This window comes from Montipora capricornis, chromosome 12, assembly GCF_036669925.1.
Source record: "Montipora capricornis isolate CH-2021 chromosome 12, ASM3666992v2, whole genome shotgun sequence".
Lineage (NCBI taxonomy): Eukaryota > Metazoa > Cnidaria > Anthozoa > Scleractinia > Acroporidae > Montipora > Montipora capricornis.
Genome location: NC_090894.1, coordinates 16,129,340 through 16,143,837, shown reverse-complemented (window position 1 = coordinate 16,143,837; position 14,498 = coordinate 16,129,340). Strand labels below are relative to the sequence as shown.

The 14,498-nt window shown below is 37.6% G+C and overlaps 3 protein-coding genes across 7 annotated transcripts in view; 2 read left to right on the top strand and 1 right to left on the bottom strand.

Moving 5' to 3' along the window:
• Positions 1–960: 960 nt before the first annotated feature.
• Positions 961–2,936, bottom strand: LOC138025479 (melatonin receptor type 1A-like). Its single transcript, XM_068872680.1, has 2 exons — positions 2,566–2,936; positions 961–1,642 (listed from the first exon to the last, which is right to left on the bottom strand). The coding sequence occupies exons 1-2, from the start codon at positions 2,934–2,936 to the stop codon at positions 961–963; spliced, it is 1,053 nt and encodes a 350-aa protein (XP_068728781.1).
• An 8,262-nt stretch (positions 2,937–11,198) lies between these two features.
• Positions 11,199–14,498, top strand: part of LOC138026298 (uncharacterized) — a 63,910-nt gene continuing 60,610 nt past the window's right edge. For 2 of the 5 annotated variants that reach the window (XM_068873591.1, XM_068873589.1), the window contains exons 1-2: positions 11,380–11,533; positions 11,659–11,713. In XM_068873591.1, the coding sequence (XP_068729692.1) occupies positions 11,511–11,533; positions 11,659–11,713 (78 nt within the window). In that variant the 5' untranslated portion in view covers positions 11,380–11,510. Of the gene's footprint in view, positions 11,299–11,354; positions 11,534–11,658; positions 11,714–14,498 lie in introns of those variants that run through there. The other 3 variants (XM_068873592.1, XM_068873590.1, XM_068873588.1) reach the window with 3 other exon arrangements.
• LOC138027416 (uncharacterized) overlaps positions 13,627–14,498 on the top strand; it is a 3,261-nt gene continuing 2,389 nt past the window's right edge. The window contains exon 1 of the mRNA XM_068874989.1: positions 13,627–13,701. Coding sequence (XP_068731090.1) covers positions 13,627–13,701 — 75 coding nt within the window. The remainder of the gene's footprint in view (positions 13,702–14,498) is intronic.

Genomic DNA, 14,498 nt, shown 5'->3' with positions numbered 1-14,498 from the left:
TATCTCGTAGCCGCAAAACTGTGTATTTGATGTTGTGTTCATTGACCATATTTGGTAGTGCAGGTATATGTGCTGATAACCTGTGTCCGGCGAGCCGATGAAAATGCTGGAAATGAGATATTCGTAGTTCAGTTTTTAATAATACATGATATATCAAAATATCAAGCCCCTCAACACTTGATCACATCCAGGCAAACATTTGAGATTATGATATTAAAATCAATATTTCGATATTATCATGATATTGTGATAGCATCAGTTCTTGGTGTGCTTGATGTGCTTGATAGGCTTAATGAGTCACTGCTTCTGCTCTGTGGGTTACTGACCACTGATATTATCTCTGTTGCTTGCCTTAACAAAGTGATTCCGTAGAAAATTAAGCATTCCCTAGCTCACCTCCGTCGCTCCCCGACATGCTTTAGATCACGGCGAGATTCTGCGGGAAAAAACACAGCCTCGCCTCTTGTTTAGTCAACAGTGCCGACCGAGCATCACAAAAAGTGACGAGTCAAAAAATTCGATGATCAAGGAAATTTGATGCATCAAATATCGTACTCATCGCTTTGTGATTCATGCGATATCCATTTTTAGCGTAAAATTTACCGTGGAATTCACTAGTTAGGCAATGAATTTTTCTATAGAATAAAGCAAAGAAAATTATTTAATCATTACAGTAAGGACACTTGAACCATGAACACTTGACATTTTTGTGTACATTTTTTTTCGACGACTAAGAAATAAAGCCTCTTCTTATGATGTATAGTGTTACATGTATAGCATTTTGTAAGTGTAAAAACATTTAATACTCTTGTCAAAAGGACGAGCCCACATTCTATAGTCACTAAAAAAAATGTAGAAACAAATATCAAGTGTTCATGGTTCGAGTGTCCTCACTGTACAGCAGCAACCGGAAACATCAAAACGCAGACAATTCCGGTGAGTTTGTCCAAGGTTTCTGGTTCAGCTGATCGACAAATTGTCCAGTTCCCGCAAATGTGTTTCTACAGCCTTGGTCCTTGGGTGATCGTGTACGTTCGCTGGCACTTCCACGTCTACGCGTCCCACACGATGAATTCCGAGCAACTTTAAGTAGGCTCTCCGATGAGAAGGATTCATGACGCCGTAAATGATGGGGTTTATCGCTGAACTGGAAATGCCAAATGTAGTATACATGTAATAGGTTTCGCGGTTCAATTCCCATCCCGACCCGAGAAAGTTATCCACAACATCCAGGACTAAAATTGGAGTCCAGCAGAAGATAAAGGCAACCACGGTTACAAACAAGATTTTTGTTACCTTAATATCCTCTAATGAGAGAGAGACCTTTCTTGTATTTCCGTTCCGGAGATTCTTTGCCACAGTTCTCTCATGGATTTTAAGCGCTTTGAAAACTCTTAGGTAGCAAACGATCAAAATTACCAATGATATTCCGATGAAGATGTAGAATGGAAGAATCAGCAACGAAAACTTGGACTCAAAGTAACAAAAGAATTTCCCGGGTTGAAACACGTAATCCTTACCAGCGGCGGTGTATGTCAGAGGAGTTGATAAGGCCGCAAGCCAGCCTCCAAGGACTATAAGTTTGGCTTTGGCTGAAGTGAAAATGACTCTATACATCGAGGATTTAACGATGCGGAAATACCTAAAAGAAGGGAATATAGTGCTTAATGCTCCGCTCGTGTAAAAAAAAGGTCTCGGCCTCGCTTCAGCTTCTTCGGTTTAGGGTCTCTCTTCAGGGTCCTACCATAATAAAGCTAAATAACTTATTCTCATTGTTTTTGTAAAGTCGGTGAAACTAGTGAATAGCACTAAACCAGCGAAGTACTTGATGAGAAATAGTTGTCATGAAAACGTGGCTTATATTAATTCTTTTACTGGGACAGAAGTGCACGAAATTGCAAAGTGCTGTCATTTTTATGACTCAAATATGTCTTCTCATTCGTGGGAACCGAAACAAACACGGTATGGTTTTTACATTTTCTTGAATTTAAATTAGACTAGATGTCAAATTCACGTTACCGCCGAAATTAACAAATGAAAAAACCGGTGTTTGCGAGATAAAGAAAATTATCAGCTCTTACTATAATATTTCCGGGAAGATGCAAAAATAATAACGCTAAGCTAGGGTTAGATAATTTCAAGTTAAAGTGTATGTTTTCCCCAGAAAAAGACGAGTAAGAGCAAAAAAGGAGTCAACACAGTTTTTGTTGTGACAGTTTCGTAGTCTAACGCTTTTCTCTTATACTATTTTTCAGAAATCTTGTCAAAAATAAAGAGAGGATAGGTTGTGAAATCAAGCCACATTTAAACACTTCCTTCAAATTGTTGGGGCGAACATTTGTAAAGAAACTTTGACAAACAGCAGGAAAGATTAACCTTTAAGGGCACATTTTTTTCGTTTTTCGGCAGTTGAACGAATTCCATTCCAAAGCGAGATGAGCTTTATCTAGATTCTTGCGTTGGGTGAGGTGGAATCTCAGTGACTCCTTTTGTCTGATTTAGAAGAGATGGAAAATGACAAATAACTCAAGTTTAATTTTGACTAAGGAAAGAACTCTCACTCACCGGTTTATCGCTACCAAAGCAAGGGTGCCGAGTGAAGCGCAAGCTACCCACATAACAAGGAATCCCTGGATCTGACAAATAAGGTACCCAAAAATCCAATCTCCAACGATTAGAACACCAATAGAAAATGGTGCACAGATGTCCAACATGATGACATCAGATATGGCCAAGGAAATCACAAAATAAGCGGTAACGTTACACAGTCGGGGATTTTTATACAATACCAACAACACTGCAACGTTACCAAGAGTGCCGACGGATACGATAAAAGCGTGTAAAAACGATTCGCCAATAGTGGAGGAAATCGAACGCGTAGCGAGTTCTTTATAAAGAGGGGACCCGTCTGCGATTATCGTTGAAGAAGAAACCATTTTGCTGATCAGTGATATAACCACGAGTCGACGCCCTTTCGTGTACAAGGGGTGACTTTTGTCTTATTTGTTTGCAATGAATTAATTGATTGAAGTGATGGTCGCACTTATTAGAGCACTTATACCACTGATCCTGACGTGTTTCAATCAGTAATTTAAAACTTTCATCTAAAAAGTCAAGGAAATCGTCATTGTGGCAAAGGTATGTTTATTCATGTCAAAAACAACCATTTAATTTGAACCGGACGAAAGGGTGAAAGCCAGCTGGTGATTTTTAAGTCTTGTCTTTAAAGTCATATAAAATAACTTGAAAGAATAAACAAATGCTAAATTATGGTACTGATCAAAACATGAACAATAATACAAATACAGGGAGCATTTTCCGATTTTCACATAGTTACAGAACAGCAAGTATTTACTTAAATACCCGATGGATATTAAAAAATCATCAAACAAAGGCGACAGGTGAATTTGTTTTCAATTCTTAAACAAAGAGAACTATCAGAGAATATACGCAATCAGGAGCCCATCTGGAGCGTGCAACTTCCATACAGCGTCTGTGAAACGGCGTTTTCACAAGTAGGTTTATTTTTAGACTAGCCCTTCCCGCGAATTAGGTCAAAAAACAAATCCAGTTCCGGTTTGGTGACCCTATGACGTCAGCTTAATTTCTTGTAATTGGTCATCGGGCTCCTGTGGGAGTCTCATTCGCGCGAAATTCAATCTAAAAATAAATCGGTCTGTGAAAACGCCGTTATACACGAACACAGTAGAGTTGTAGGCTCCGGGTCATAGGTTCCTGATGCAATATACGAAATATGCTGAAATTGCAGTCAGGAATTTGCCTAATGACTATAAGAAATGTTAAACACTGACTTATTTGAACGTCAAACGACTTTCATCAAGTTTTTAGTGAACGTCGTTTGACGTTCAAATACGTCATTGTCAAACATTTCTTATATAGTCAATACATATGCTTTAAATGAGTGAGATAGGCATCAATGTTGGAAGACGTCACAGTTCTGGCCTCGGTTGCTCAAAAGGTGGATAATGCTATCCACTGGATAAATCACTATCCAGTGGATAAACAATAGCAAAACCAAATGAGTTATCCAGAAATAAAATTGATGATGCACTTATAAGGCTTGGTTATTAATTCAGTACAATGAAGACATTGCATAAACGCCTTTGTCGTTAATTCAGCATGGGTAAATGACTCCAAATCCTATGATTTTAAAATCACTTAAGACTTCCAAAAATTTGACTTGTAAATTCGCAAGAATAAAATAACCACATGTAGGCAATGATTGCGTGGTATTTGGCGGCTTGTCTTGTTGAAAGTCAATGAATTTAACTTACGATTCAAAATGGTGTTTAAGTTGCAGTCATTAAACTATCTTATCGACATGTTCAAAGTGAGTTATCACAGAAGAGTTATCACACGGCTGATAAAGGTCTCTCCCTCCAGTAATAGTAATTGAGTAATTTTGCATTTCTTTCTATTATATGGATTCAGTTTCTTCGAGGCAGGTTTCTAAGGCAGGCCGCTTTGCTTTTATTTCGTGTGTTGAAATAAAAGAAACAGCAAGTATTTACTTCAACACACAAAGGATATTGAAAAATCTCCAAAGAAAGGCGACAGGTGAATTTGTTACAGTTTCTACAAAGGGAGAAATATCAGAGAATATATGGGCAATTGTTAACATATGCTTTAAATGAGTGAGAAAGACATCAATGGTACTCAAAGTGGTTGCCACGCCTATTTTGATCGCCTTGTAGAATGCCATTGCGATTTGGTAAAGATCCCTCCCCCCTAGTAATAGTAATTGAGCAATTTTGTATTTCTTTCCATTATATTGATTCAGTTTCTTCGAAGCAGGTTTCTAAAGCAAGTATTTGCTGGAAACATGATTTTGGTTCTAAGCAGTTGAACGGTACTGGCTAAGTTTCACAATAAGGCGAGTGTCTGTCAGTAATGTGGAAGTTTCATCCAAGAAGTATTGGAAATCCGTCGTCAAATTGTTTTTTCATTATTAATTCATTTCCGGGGTCAAAAAGAAAGACAACCATCTATTTTCAACCGGGCTAAAGGGCGAAAAGTAATCCGATCTTTACACCCATTTAAAATAACTAAAAAGAATAATCCTAAATTATGGTATTTAGATTTTTAGATAAGGTAGTTACAAATTCACCTGTCTCCTTTGTTTAATGGTTTTTAAATATCTTTCGTGTGTTGAAATAAAAGACACAGCAAGTACTTATTTCAACACACAAAGGATATTGAAAAATCATCAAAGTAAGGCGACAGGTGAATATGTTTTCAAAGGGAGAAATAAGTTGGGAGAAATAGTTTTCGAAGGGAGAAATATCAGAAAATATATGGGCAATTGTTGGCATATGCTTTAAATGAGTGAGAAAGACATCAATGGTGGAAGTTGTCCACTCAAAGTGGTTGCCACGCCTATTTTGATCACATTGTAGAATGCCATTGTAATTTGATAAATTGAGAAATGTTGCTTCACTTAGACAACTAACTGTCTCCTGTCGTTACGGATCATTACAAGGACTGTAACAGACTACAGCAAAAAAATGGCCAATTTGTTCAATTTCTCACTTTGAGTCTTGAAATAATGGTTAAGGATCTTGAACATCGTTTAATATTACTGAGCAGAAAACAGCAAAAATCCAGTGATGCAGTCACTTTAAGAAGCAGCGAAAAGAAGGGAATCACGACAGGGAACTGAGCTTGCGAGCTTATCCACTTTTGACTGCATTTTGCAGGAACTCGTTTGAGTGTAAATTCAGGCTGACAAGACATTTAAATTGACGTATATATGAACTCCGGAGGAGATTTATTCTTAAAAGATGGAAGAGCTGCTAATTACACGAATGCAAATCATTCTCCGATCTCCCCTATCCAATGACTGAAAAGGCAATTAAACATACACATACTGCCGGAAAACGCGCTGTTTAAATACTATTTACCATTGCTATATGGATTTTGAACAAAGATTTCGTACACTCCTTAGCTTATTACTATGTTGCCAGTATGGCAAACCCAGTCCGGGAAAGTGGGTGGGATTTGTTTGCTTTTTTTTTTTTTTTCCGTGTCGGTAAAAGTCTTGCCTGTCACTCCACTGCGAAGTGGTATCTTTGGGCATAGAGCCTTCTGCTCGTATTTTCTTAGGATAGACGGAGGTAGTGGAAATGCGTAGATTTCTCTGGTGGACACGGTAGAATGATAAACTTAACCGGCAATGGCGTCGAAAGTCATGTAACGCGAATGGCGTTTTAGTGGATCTTTGAACAAAATATACCCTTATGAAGCTCAATAATGGCAAGTCATTTGGATACGGAACAAGACAGGCGGTGGAATCTTAAAAGCGACGAGTAATGGACTTCGACAACAATCTGTCGCCCGTCGAGCCGAAATCAAAGTGAGCTGCATTTCTAAGATTTTGCCAAGTGTGCTGTTATGTAGAACACTGAAACCAAATGGAAAATTCTCTGGTAACTTATGGGTTCAACAAAGATAGAGAAAGAATCGAACACCTTAAGTGGATCTGTGATCAAATCTGCACACTCTTTAGGTAAAAAAAAAAAATGGAAATGTGACAGCTAAGAATTATTTGAAAGAAAGCTTGTCGTCTATTTTGTGCTTCATTATTTAAGGAAAAGGTTCTTCATGGAAACGGTTTGATCCTGAAATTCTAGTTTGTTGTAATATTGCGCATACACGATTGAGTTTTTTCTCTTCACGCACGTAATGAAATAGGAAGGGGTTTTTGCCTCTAATAGCAAATATGTTGTTTGTTTGAAAAAATTGTTCGCTGAAAAAGGTGGCCTTTATGAATTCATCATGTTTTATGATATGTGTGCTGGATAGTTTTTATGGCAATAGTAAAGCATTTTCTTGTTATTCAAGGAAAACGTTCTTCAGGAAAGGGTTTCAACCTGAAGTACATGGTAATTTGACACGATTGAGTTTCTTGTCTTCACGCACGCAATGAAATAGGAAGAGGTTTTCGCCTCTAAGAGCAAATATGTTGTTTGTTTCAAAAAATTGTTCGCTGGAAAAGGTGGCCTTTATGAATTCATCATGTTTTATAATATGCGAGCTTAACTGGATAGTTTTTATGGCAATAGTAAAGCATTTTCGTGTCAAATTGAGGTTAGCGTTTTTCTGTTGTGCTAACTTAATTAAATATAAATATACATTCTGCCTCGTGAGTTTGTTATTCTCGTTAACCAGCAATGGCGTGGAAAGTCATTGCAATGCGAATGACGTTTTAGTGCATCTTATGTTGTTTGTTTCAATAAAATGTTTCGTTGGAAAAGGATTCTGTGATATTTTCTACCTTTGTGAATTATAATATCATGTTGTGTATTGAATTTTCGAGCTTAAGGTTGAAACGTGATACGGGAGGATATTTTTAGTATTGCTCTGTAAGCAGGAAAGGTTTCATGGAAATAAACAGGTCTGTTGGAAGCGTGCTTGAGTTTCAACAAAATGAGCCCCAAAATCAGCAAAAAATTGTGACGCCGGTGAATAATAAAGTAGCTGCTAATTCCAAAATGATGGAATTACCTGGTGATAAATAACCTCGTCTTGGAGAGCAAATTTTTGACTTTGCAGAAACAATGGTGGGCGATTGTGATCTTTGTTTTGAATTCGCTCATTTATTGTCAAACTTTATAACACTTGACAGAAAAAGAAACTTACGAAAACCCGGTATCTTGCCATCATTTGACACAGATGCTTCACTGTTTGGCAAGTAAACATGCCGTGGAAACTTAATCACGGCGCCCGCTGAATTCCGGCGATGTCACTTTCGATTTTGCAATTTATTTGTGCAGCCAAAACGTACAATAACAAAATTGAACGTAGCAAAAATCTCCCAAAATGTTTGTCGCTGATCGTAACTCTTTATATTCTATATTCACGGTTCAAAATTAATGTTGTTTTCATGTCGTAAATATGTTATTCTTGAGCGACCGTCCTGGAAACTTCCTTCTGCTCTTTCTAAAAACTGTGTATCAATATTTATTTACTTTTGCATCAATATTTGTTTTTGCATAAAGCAAGCTAACAAAATCTGTACCTTGCTGAGTTTGCATTTGTTAGCGTTAATAGTATTTTCGGTCCAATGCTTCTGTTGTACGAAGGGGTATATGGTTTTGGTCACCCATTCAGACACTAACCCCGCCGGACAGGGTATATTTAAGTAAACTTTAGTAAACTTTAGTATTACAAAGCTGTCAGATGCTCAGAAAGCACGCTTAAACTTGTGGTGAAAAGAAGTTTATCAACATGTCAGCCCAGAAGCCAATTTTTCTCACTTCCCATGTCTTCTCAGGCTATTTACCATAGACTTCTACCATGGCACTACAATGATAGACAATACCAAAACAATATCGAGGACTGTTAGAGCTACATATTACGCAAGGACAGATCTGTTTCGTCGTACGAACGTGTGAGGACCTGTAAGCCAAAGGGCATCTGCTGGTATGACTTCTGGGTGACCCCTTAAATGGTCTTAATGACCCCCCAACTTAAAAAAAATTGTCTGGAACGGTGCACGTACCACAGGCAACCCAGTGTACCCTCACGGAGGGTCTAGTATATACTTAACTCTGCGCACTCTCCAATTAAATTATTACTTAACTGTCTTGTGCAAATTAAACATTTGTATACTAAGTATCATCATTTAGTATAAACCACACATTCTGATTGGCGAGCTTGGAGGTGAATAGCAAGCACCATTCAAACCGTGAAAAAAACAAAATGGCTTCCTGTTTCGCTTTATCAGTAAACTCTGCTGATTATTTTGTGTGGTGTATAATAAAACAATTGGTCACCTCAGTGTCTGTTAAAGTCGCGACTCGGTTAATATCCACCACTATTCACCTCCACTTAAGCTTCAGGGAATAACTGTTACCTATCTAGTTTGCCTCGTCCTCAACGAAATAATGAAATTCTTCCACGGAAATGAATTTATCTCAATCCGTTATTACGTAACGACTTTTTAAAACAAAGAAATGAATACGAAATTGTGAATAAACATATACGAGCCGGCTCAAGGAGTAGATACGAAAGACCGCGTAAAAAAATTAAGAAATAAGAAAAACCCTTCACAACTGAAAAATATGTATTTATCATTATAAAACGTGAATGCGTTTATCGCAATTTCTGAGTTGAAGGGGGAGGGAGCTCCACTGGTGACTGGTTTGAGAAGAGTAACAAGAGGCCCAACAACCACTTTCTCTAGGATGGAGTGTCCACTGGGGGCATGCCATTTTAAAAGATTACCACCAAGCGTCTCATTTCAAAAGTCAAATTGACGATCACGTTTACACAACTAAATGGCTTTCATTGTCAAATAAATTTTAATCATTGGTTTGAAAGAATCTGTCTTTAATCAGGAGCCCATAACCCTCCTGCTCCTGTTTCTGCTTTAATTTCTTTAATTTACATTCCGTCAGCGCATGCGCAGCAAATTTTCTGGCTCTTCGATACCTAGCCTACCAAAAAAAATTAACATGCTGGTTTCTTTTTTTTGTTTTTGTTTTTTCCAGCCATTGACATTTAGGTTGATCTTGTAGGCATAAACGTAACGTAAGAACCGTGCGTGTCTGGTCTTGTCTCAGACAGAGGCGAGAGATGGTTTCATGCAGACTGGGACGCCTAAAATGCTCTGCTGTAAACATGGCGGTTCACGAGTGAAGTTGTCTCTCTGGCCTTTCTGTTGACCAATTCCAGGACCTACTGACACAATCTGGGCAAGTTTTGAAAGCTAAAACCTTCAATCGATGCGTTATTTTGCTGGTAGGACTGGGTGGCCCGACGCTTATGAAAAAAAACTATGAAATGAGAATCGGGAGTCTTCCCTTGTCATGAAATGGCAGAATTACCCAGAATTCTTTTTGGGCATGAGCGAGGCAACTTAAGAAGCACGAGACTGGCCCTCATCGAATGGCTGAAGCGCGGCCAGAGGAAATGTTTCCTAGCCAGATACTCAGGAGTAGGCTTGGTGTGTGCTGTTAACGTAGATTTTGGATTTCTGAACAAGTTTTTATCATAGAAAATTCGCGACAAAGTTGTGCTTTCCTTTCGCTGTAATTCTCGTGTCAAAGAAACGGTATAATAATGTAAATAAGAGAATAACGATATTTATATTTGCAGATTACCTGTCCTCTTACTACGAAAGTCAAGCTCGACATCTCTGTGCAATAAGCGCATTCAAAATTTCCTCGTATTACTTGATAAAAGTATGTGGTTTTTTGTTGTTGTTTTTTTTTGCTGTTTTTTTTTTTGAAGAAAGGGTTTTTCTGATTACATGAAAAATACGTTTTCTCTCCCGTCCCCTTCTTATGCATGATCGTCGCGGAAATCACATGCTGTTCCTCAATAAACCTGGAACAACCAGTTATGGTCTTAGTTTTCTTTTTTCTTACGTATCAGCTAAGTTGCGGAATGCGCTACCTGATTTTATCCGTACCTATGAGTTTACTGGTTTTAAAAGAGAATCCAGGGCCGCATTTTGTACAGCGGCTTTTCTTTTTAATGAATATATCTTTTAGTATTATGTATTTAGTAGGTATCTGTATATGCTATGTATTTTAGCTTTAAATGTTATGTCTCGAAGATATTATCTCTTCTCGTTTTTTTGAAATTCGAGATGAAATATAGCTTATGATTGTATGTATGTTAATTTTAGGAGGGCGCATGCGCTCACTTTGTAATCTGCGACTCCAGTGCTTACCATACGACAAATAAAATGATTTTTCCCTTGAATATCCATGGATATAAGCCATATAATTTTTTTGCTATATTGACTACCGAGGTTTGGAGCTGTGAGTAGACCTGGGATTTGTCACATATGGTTAAGGGGCCGTCACACCCTCTTACCAAGCATCTTCGTTCCCCTTGACCAGGTTATACGTGGGTATACAGGGGTATATAATGGCATACATGGGTATATAGTGGTATATGAGGGTATACAAGGGTATACGTGGGTATATAAGGGTATACATGGGTATATAGGGGTCTATAAAATGCGCATATAGTGGTATATAGGGGTATATAAGGGTATATATGAGTATATAGGGCTAATTTATATTAAATACACTATAAATACCTTATATTTAAATACATAATAATACCCTTTAGGGAGACATTAAGTACTTACCGTCACGCGTCACGCGACGCTGGTGATCGGAATTGTTCGTGGGCTCAACGTCACATGAACTTTGACTTCGAAACGAAAACAGCTGAGAGACAGAAATCAAACGAGTTGATAAAGGTCAAATCAGCTGAGAGACAGCTGAGACGTAACAGTCCATAGGTCTCTTTTGAAGTAATGTAAGTCTTTAACTGATAATAGCCCAAAAACTTTACGTAGCGAACAACTTGACGTAAGCCTAAGCTCAGTCATAAGACCCCTTGCTTGTGCGAAAAATAAACGAGTTGTACTCGTACAGATGGTCAGATAGTCTTTTGAAGTCCAGCTATGATTTCTCTTTTGTGGTTGCTTTATCTGTTTTTAATTGGTGTAGTTATTGCTTATCTCACCTATGCGCTTTTCTTTGATAGCAAGGTGAGAAAATTTGGTCAATTTTTTTCTTATCTTTTATGGCCGAAAAAGTTAATGGCTAATAATAATATTGTGCGAGAACTGAAGTGTACATCAAAGTTAATTAACATGTCCTCTTCGATTTTCAGGAAGATCCGCAAGAAGCAACTCCAATACGGAAAAAAAATCCAGGATCTGAAAGAAGTATGTATCTATAACATAAGCGTGATATACCGGTAGGCTGACAAGAAATATAGCTGCGATACTAAGAGCATCAGGACAGGAAATTAAAAGGAAAGGCCCACTTGTTGTTCCATTGACTAATCGAAGATGCCCTGGTACTAGAAGTCCTTTAATTATTACTAAACCATTTTTAATCAGATCACATGGGCAGCCATTTTTTGCAATGATTTGAGCTCTTGCTTAAAAAAACATCCCAAGCAAAGTTAACATTTAAAGGTTTTACTTTTTTTAAGACTTACTTGTTCATAAAAATAAGTTAAATAATATGCCCACGGGGAAGGACGAGCTGTAAATTTGTCAGTCATACAATGAAGTCAAGTCACACTTTGAATTGTGTTAATATTTGTCATGGCATGCAACTGTTTTTTTAACAGTGTGCGACATTTGCAGACTACACTGCAGACCACAGGCCACAGACTAAATTTAACTCACAGTTATTGAAGGCTAACCATTTTAAAATGGGTGCCAGTCTGCAGTCTGCAAATGTCACACACAGTTTTTCAATGATATTTGTTAAAACTAAATTTGCATGAATAAGATGCATATACAACTGGAAAATGATTGATAACTTTGAAAACTGATGATTTACTTTAAGTTCATGATATCTCCTTTAGAATTCAATTCTTTTCACTATAAAGCTAATAAAGTTTGAAGTATATTTTAATGAGGGATTGAGACTAGTGGCCTGTTTCTCAAAAATCCGAAAGATTTTGGACCTACCGATATTTCGGGTGCCACAATTCCCTCTATATCTTCGCAACGCCAAGGTTCGAAGCCATCAAACTTCGCAATCCTCTTAGTTTTTCTTACATTAAAAACATGTTAAAGGATCAGCTTTTCAAAATAAGCAGATTGCAGTTTGACGACTGGCTTTTCGGGCCTGAAAAGTTCTCGGGACTTTCAAGAAACAGGCCCCAGGACCCAAAGTTTATTTTTGGCTTTGGGCGCACTTGTGCTACCAATTGTATATTTCTAGGTGCACTGCCAAAATTTTAGGTGCACAGCAGAAAATGTTAGGAACACAGCTTAAAATACTGGGAGCACCTGTTCTATTAAGAAAAGCAGAACTTAAGACATCATTACGTCATTTTCAGCTTTCTGTATTTTACTTTGATCCTGTGTTTGTTGTTTTAACTAAGGCTGACTTGTGATAAAATTGTTGTGATTTTTATATCTTAATCATCTTGACTTCTCAATTTCAACAACAAATTATTATAATTACATGTTATCATCATGTTAAAGTACATTCGAGATAACAGAAACGTTTTCATCATGTACATGTATTTCCTTTTCAATGTACACTTGTTGCCAAAGAAAATATACTTGAAAACTGGAATAGATGCACAACTTCATAATTGTCTTAAAAAAAGGTTGCTGTTATTCATCATGGTGAAGTACAGTAATGATAAAGTTTTCTCGTTTGTCTCACGATGTGGTCACTTGTGATGTAGATTGCGAAGTTTCGACTGCATACTGCTAGTCTTCATCAGGCGATGAATTCGACTGCTTACACGTCACCTTTTAAGCAGGATGCTCCGCTGTGATTGGTTGGTTTTCAGCAGCTGTGATCGGTGCATTTCGATCCTCGCTGTTTCAGTTTGTTGTTCGTTTGGTGGTCCACTGTCGTACAGTTCTCCTGTTGTTGTGTTTTTTTGTGTTTTTTGATCGTAGGCATCCATGCTTCCGGAATTTCTATTCCACTCTCCCTGATGATGTTGTTAGGGTGAAGTCTTACGTGAATCACCTCTTTGACTCTGCGTGTGTACCAATGAGGATCATGATCAATAAACTTTACTTCATTCCAAAAATAACTGGATACAAGACAATACAATAATATTGTGCGAGAACTGAAGTGTACATCAAAGTTAATTAACATGTCCTCTTCGATTTTCAGGAAGATCCGCAAGAAGCAACTCCAATACGGAAAAAAAATCCAGGATCTGAAAGAAGTATGTATCTATAACATAAGCGTGATATACCGGTAGGCTGACAAGAAATATAGCTGCGATACTAAGAGCATCAGGACAGGAAATTAAAAGGAAAGGCCCACTTGTTGTTCCATTGACTAATCGAAGATGCCCTGGTACTAGAAGTCCTTTAATTATTACTAAACCATTTTTAATCAGATCACATGGGCAGCCATTTTTTGCAATGATTTGAGCTCTTGCTTAAAAAAACATCCCAAGCAAAGTTAACATTTAAAGGTTTTACTTTTTTTAAGACTTACTTGTTCATAAAAATAAGTTAAATAATATGCCCACGGGGAAGGACGAGCTGTAAATTTGTCAGTCATACAATGAAGTCAAGTCACACTTTGAATTGTGTTAATATTTGTCATGGCATGCAACTGTTTTTTTAACAGTGTGCGACATTTGCAGACTACACTGCAGACCACAGGCCACAGACTAAATTTAACTCACAGTTATTGAAGGCTAACCATTTTAAAATGGGTGCCAGTCTGCAGTCTGCAAATGTCACACACAGTTTTTCAATGATATTTGTTAAAACTAAATTTGCATGAATAAGATGCATATACAACTGGAAAATGATTGATCCAACCAGTGGCAAAGGCTGGCAACTGCAAAGAGTGGACAGTGGTATTAGGACATGACAAAAGACGAGTGAAAGTTCACCTTCATGGATTCAGGAAACAATTTATGCATGCTCTATAATTGTTCCAGTATCTGGTCAGGTATGTAAGTGGAAAGTAATCTCCTTGATATTTTATGTGAACCAAACCATGCTT

Coding starts and splice junctions, on each gene's coding strand:
- LOC138025479 (XM_068872680.1), bottom strand. CDS start 2,936: ATGGTTTCTTCTTCAACGATAATCGCAGACGGGTCCCCTCTTTATAAA. Junction 1,643..2,565: donor GCTTTGGTAGCGATAAACCG/GTGAGTGAGAGT, acceptor CCCTTCTTTTAG/GTATTTCCGCATCGTTAAAT.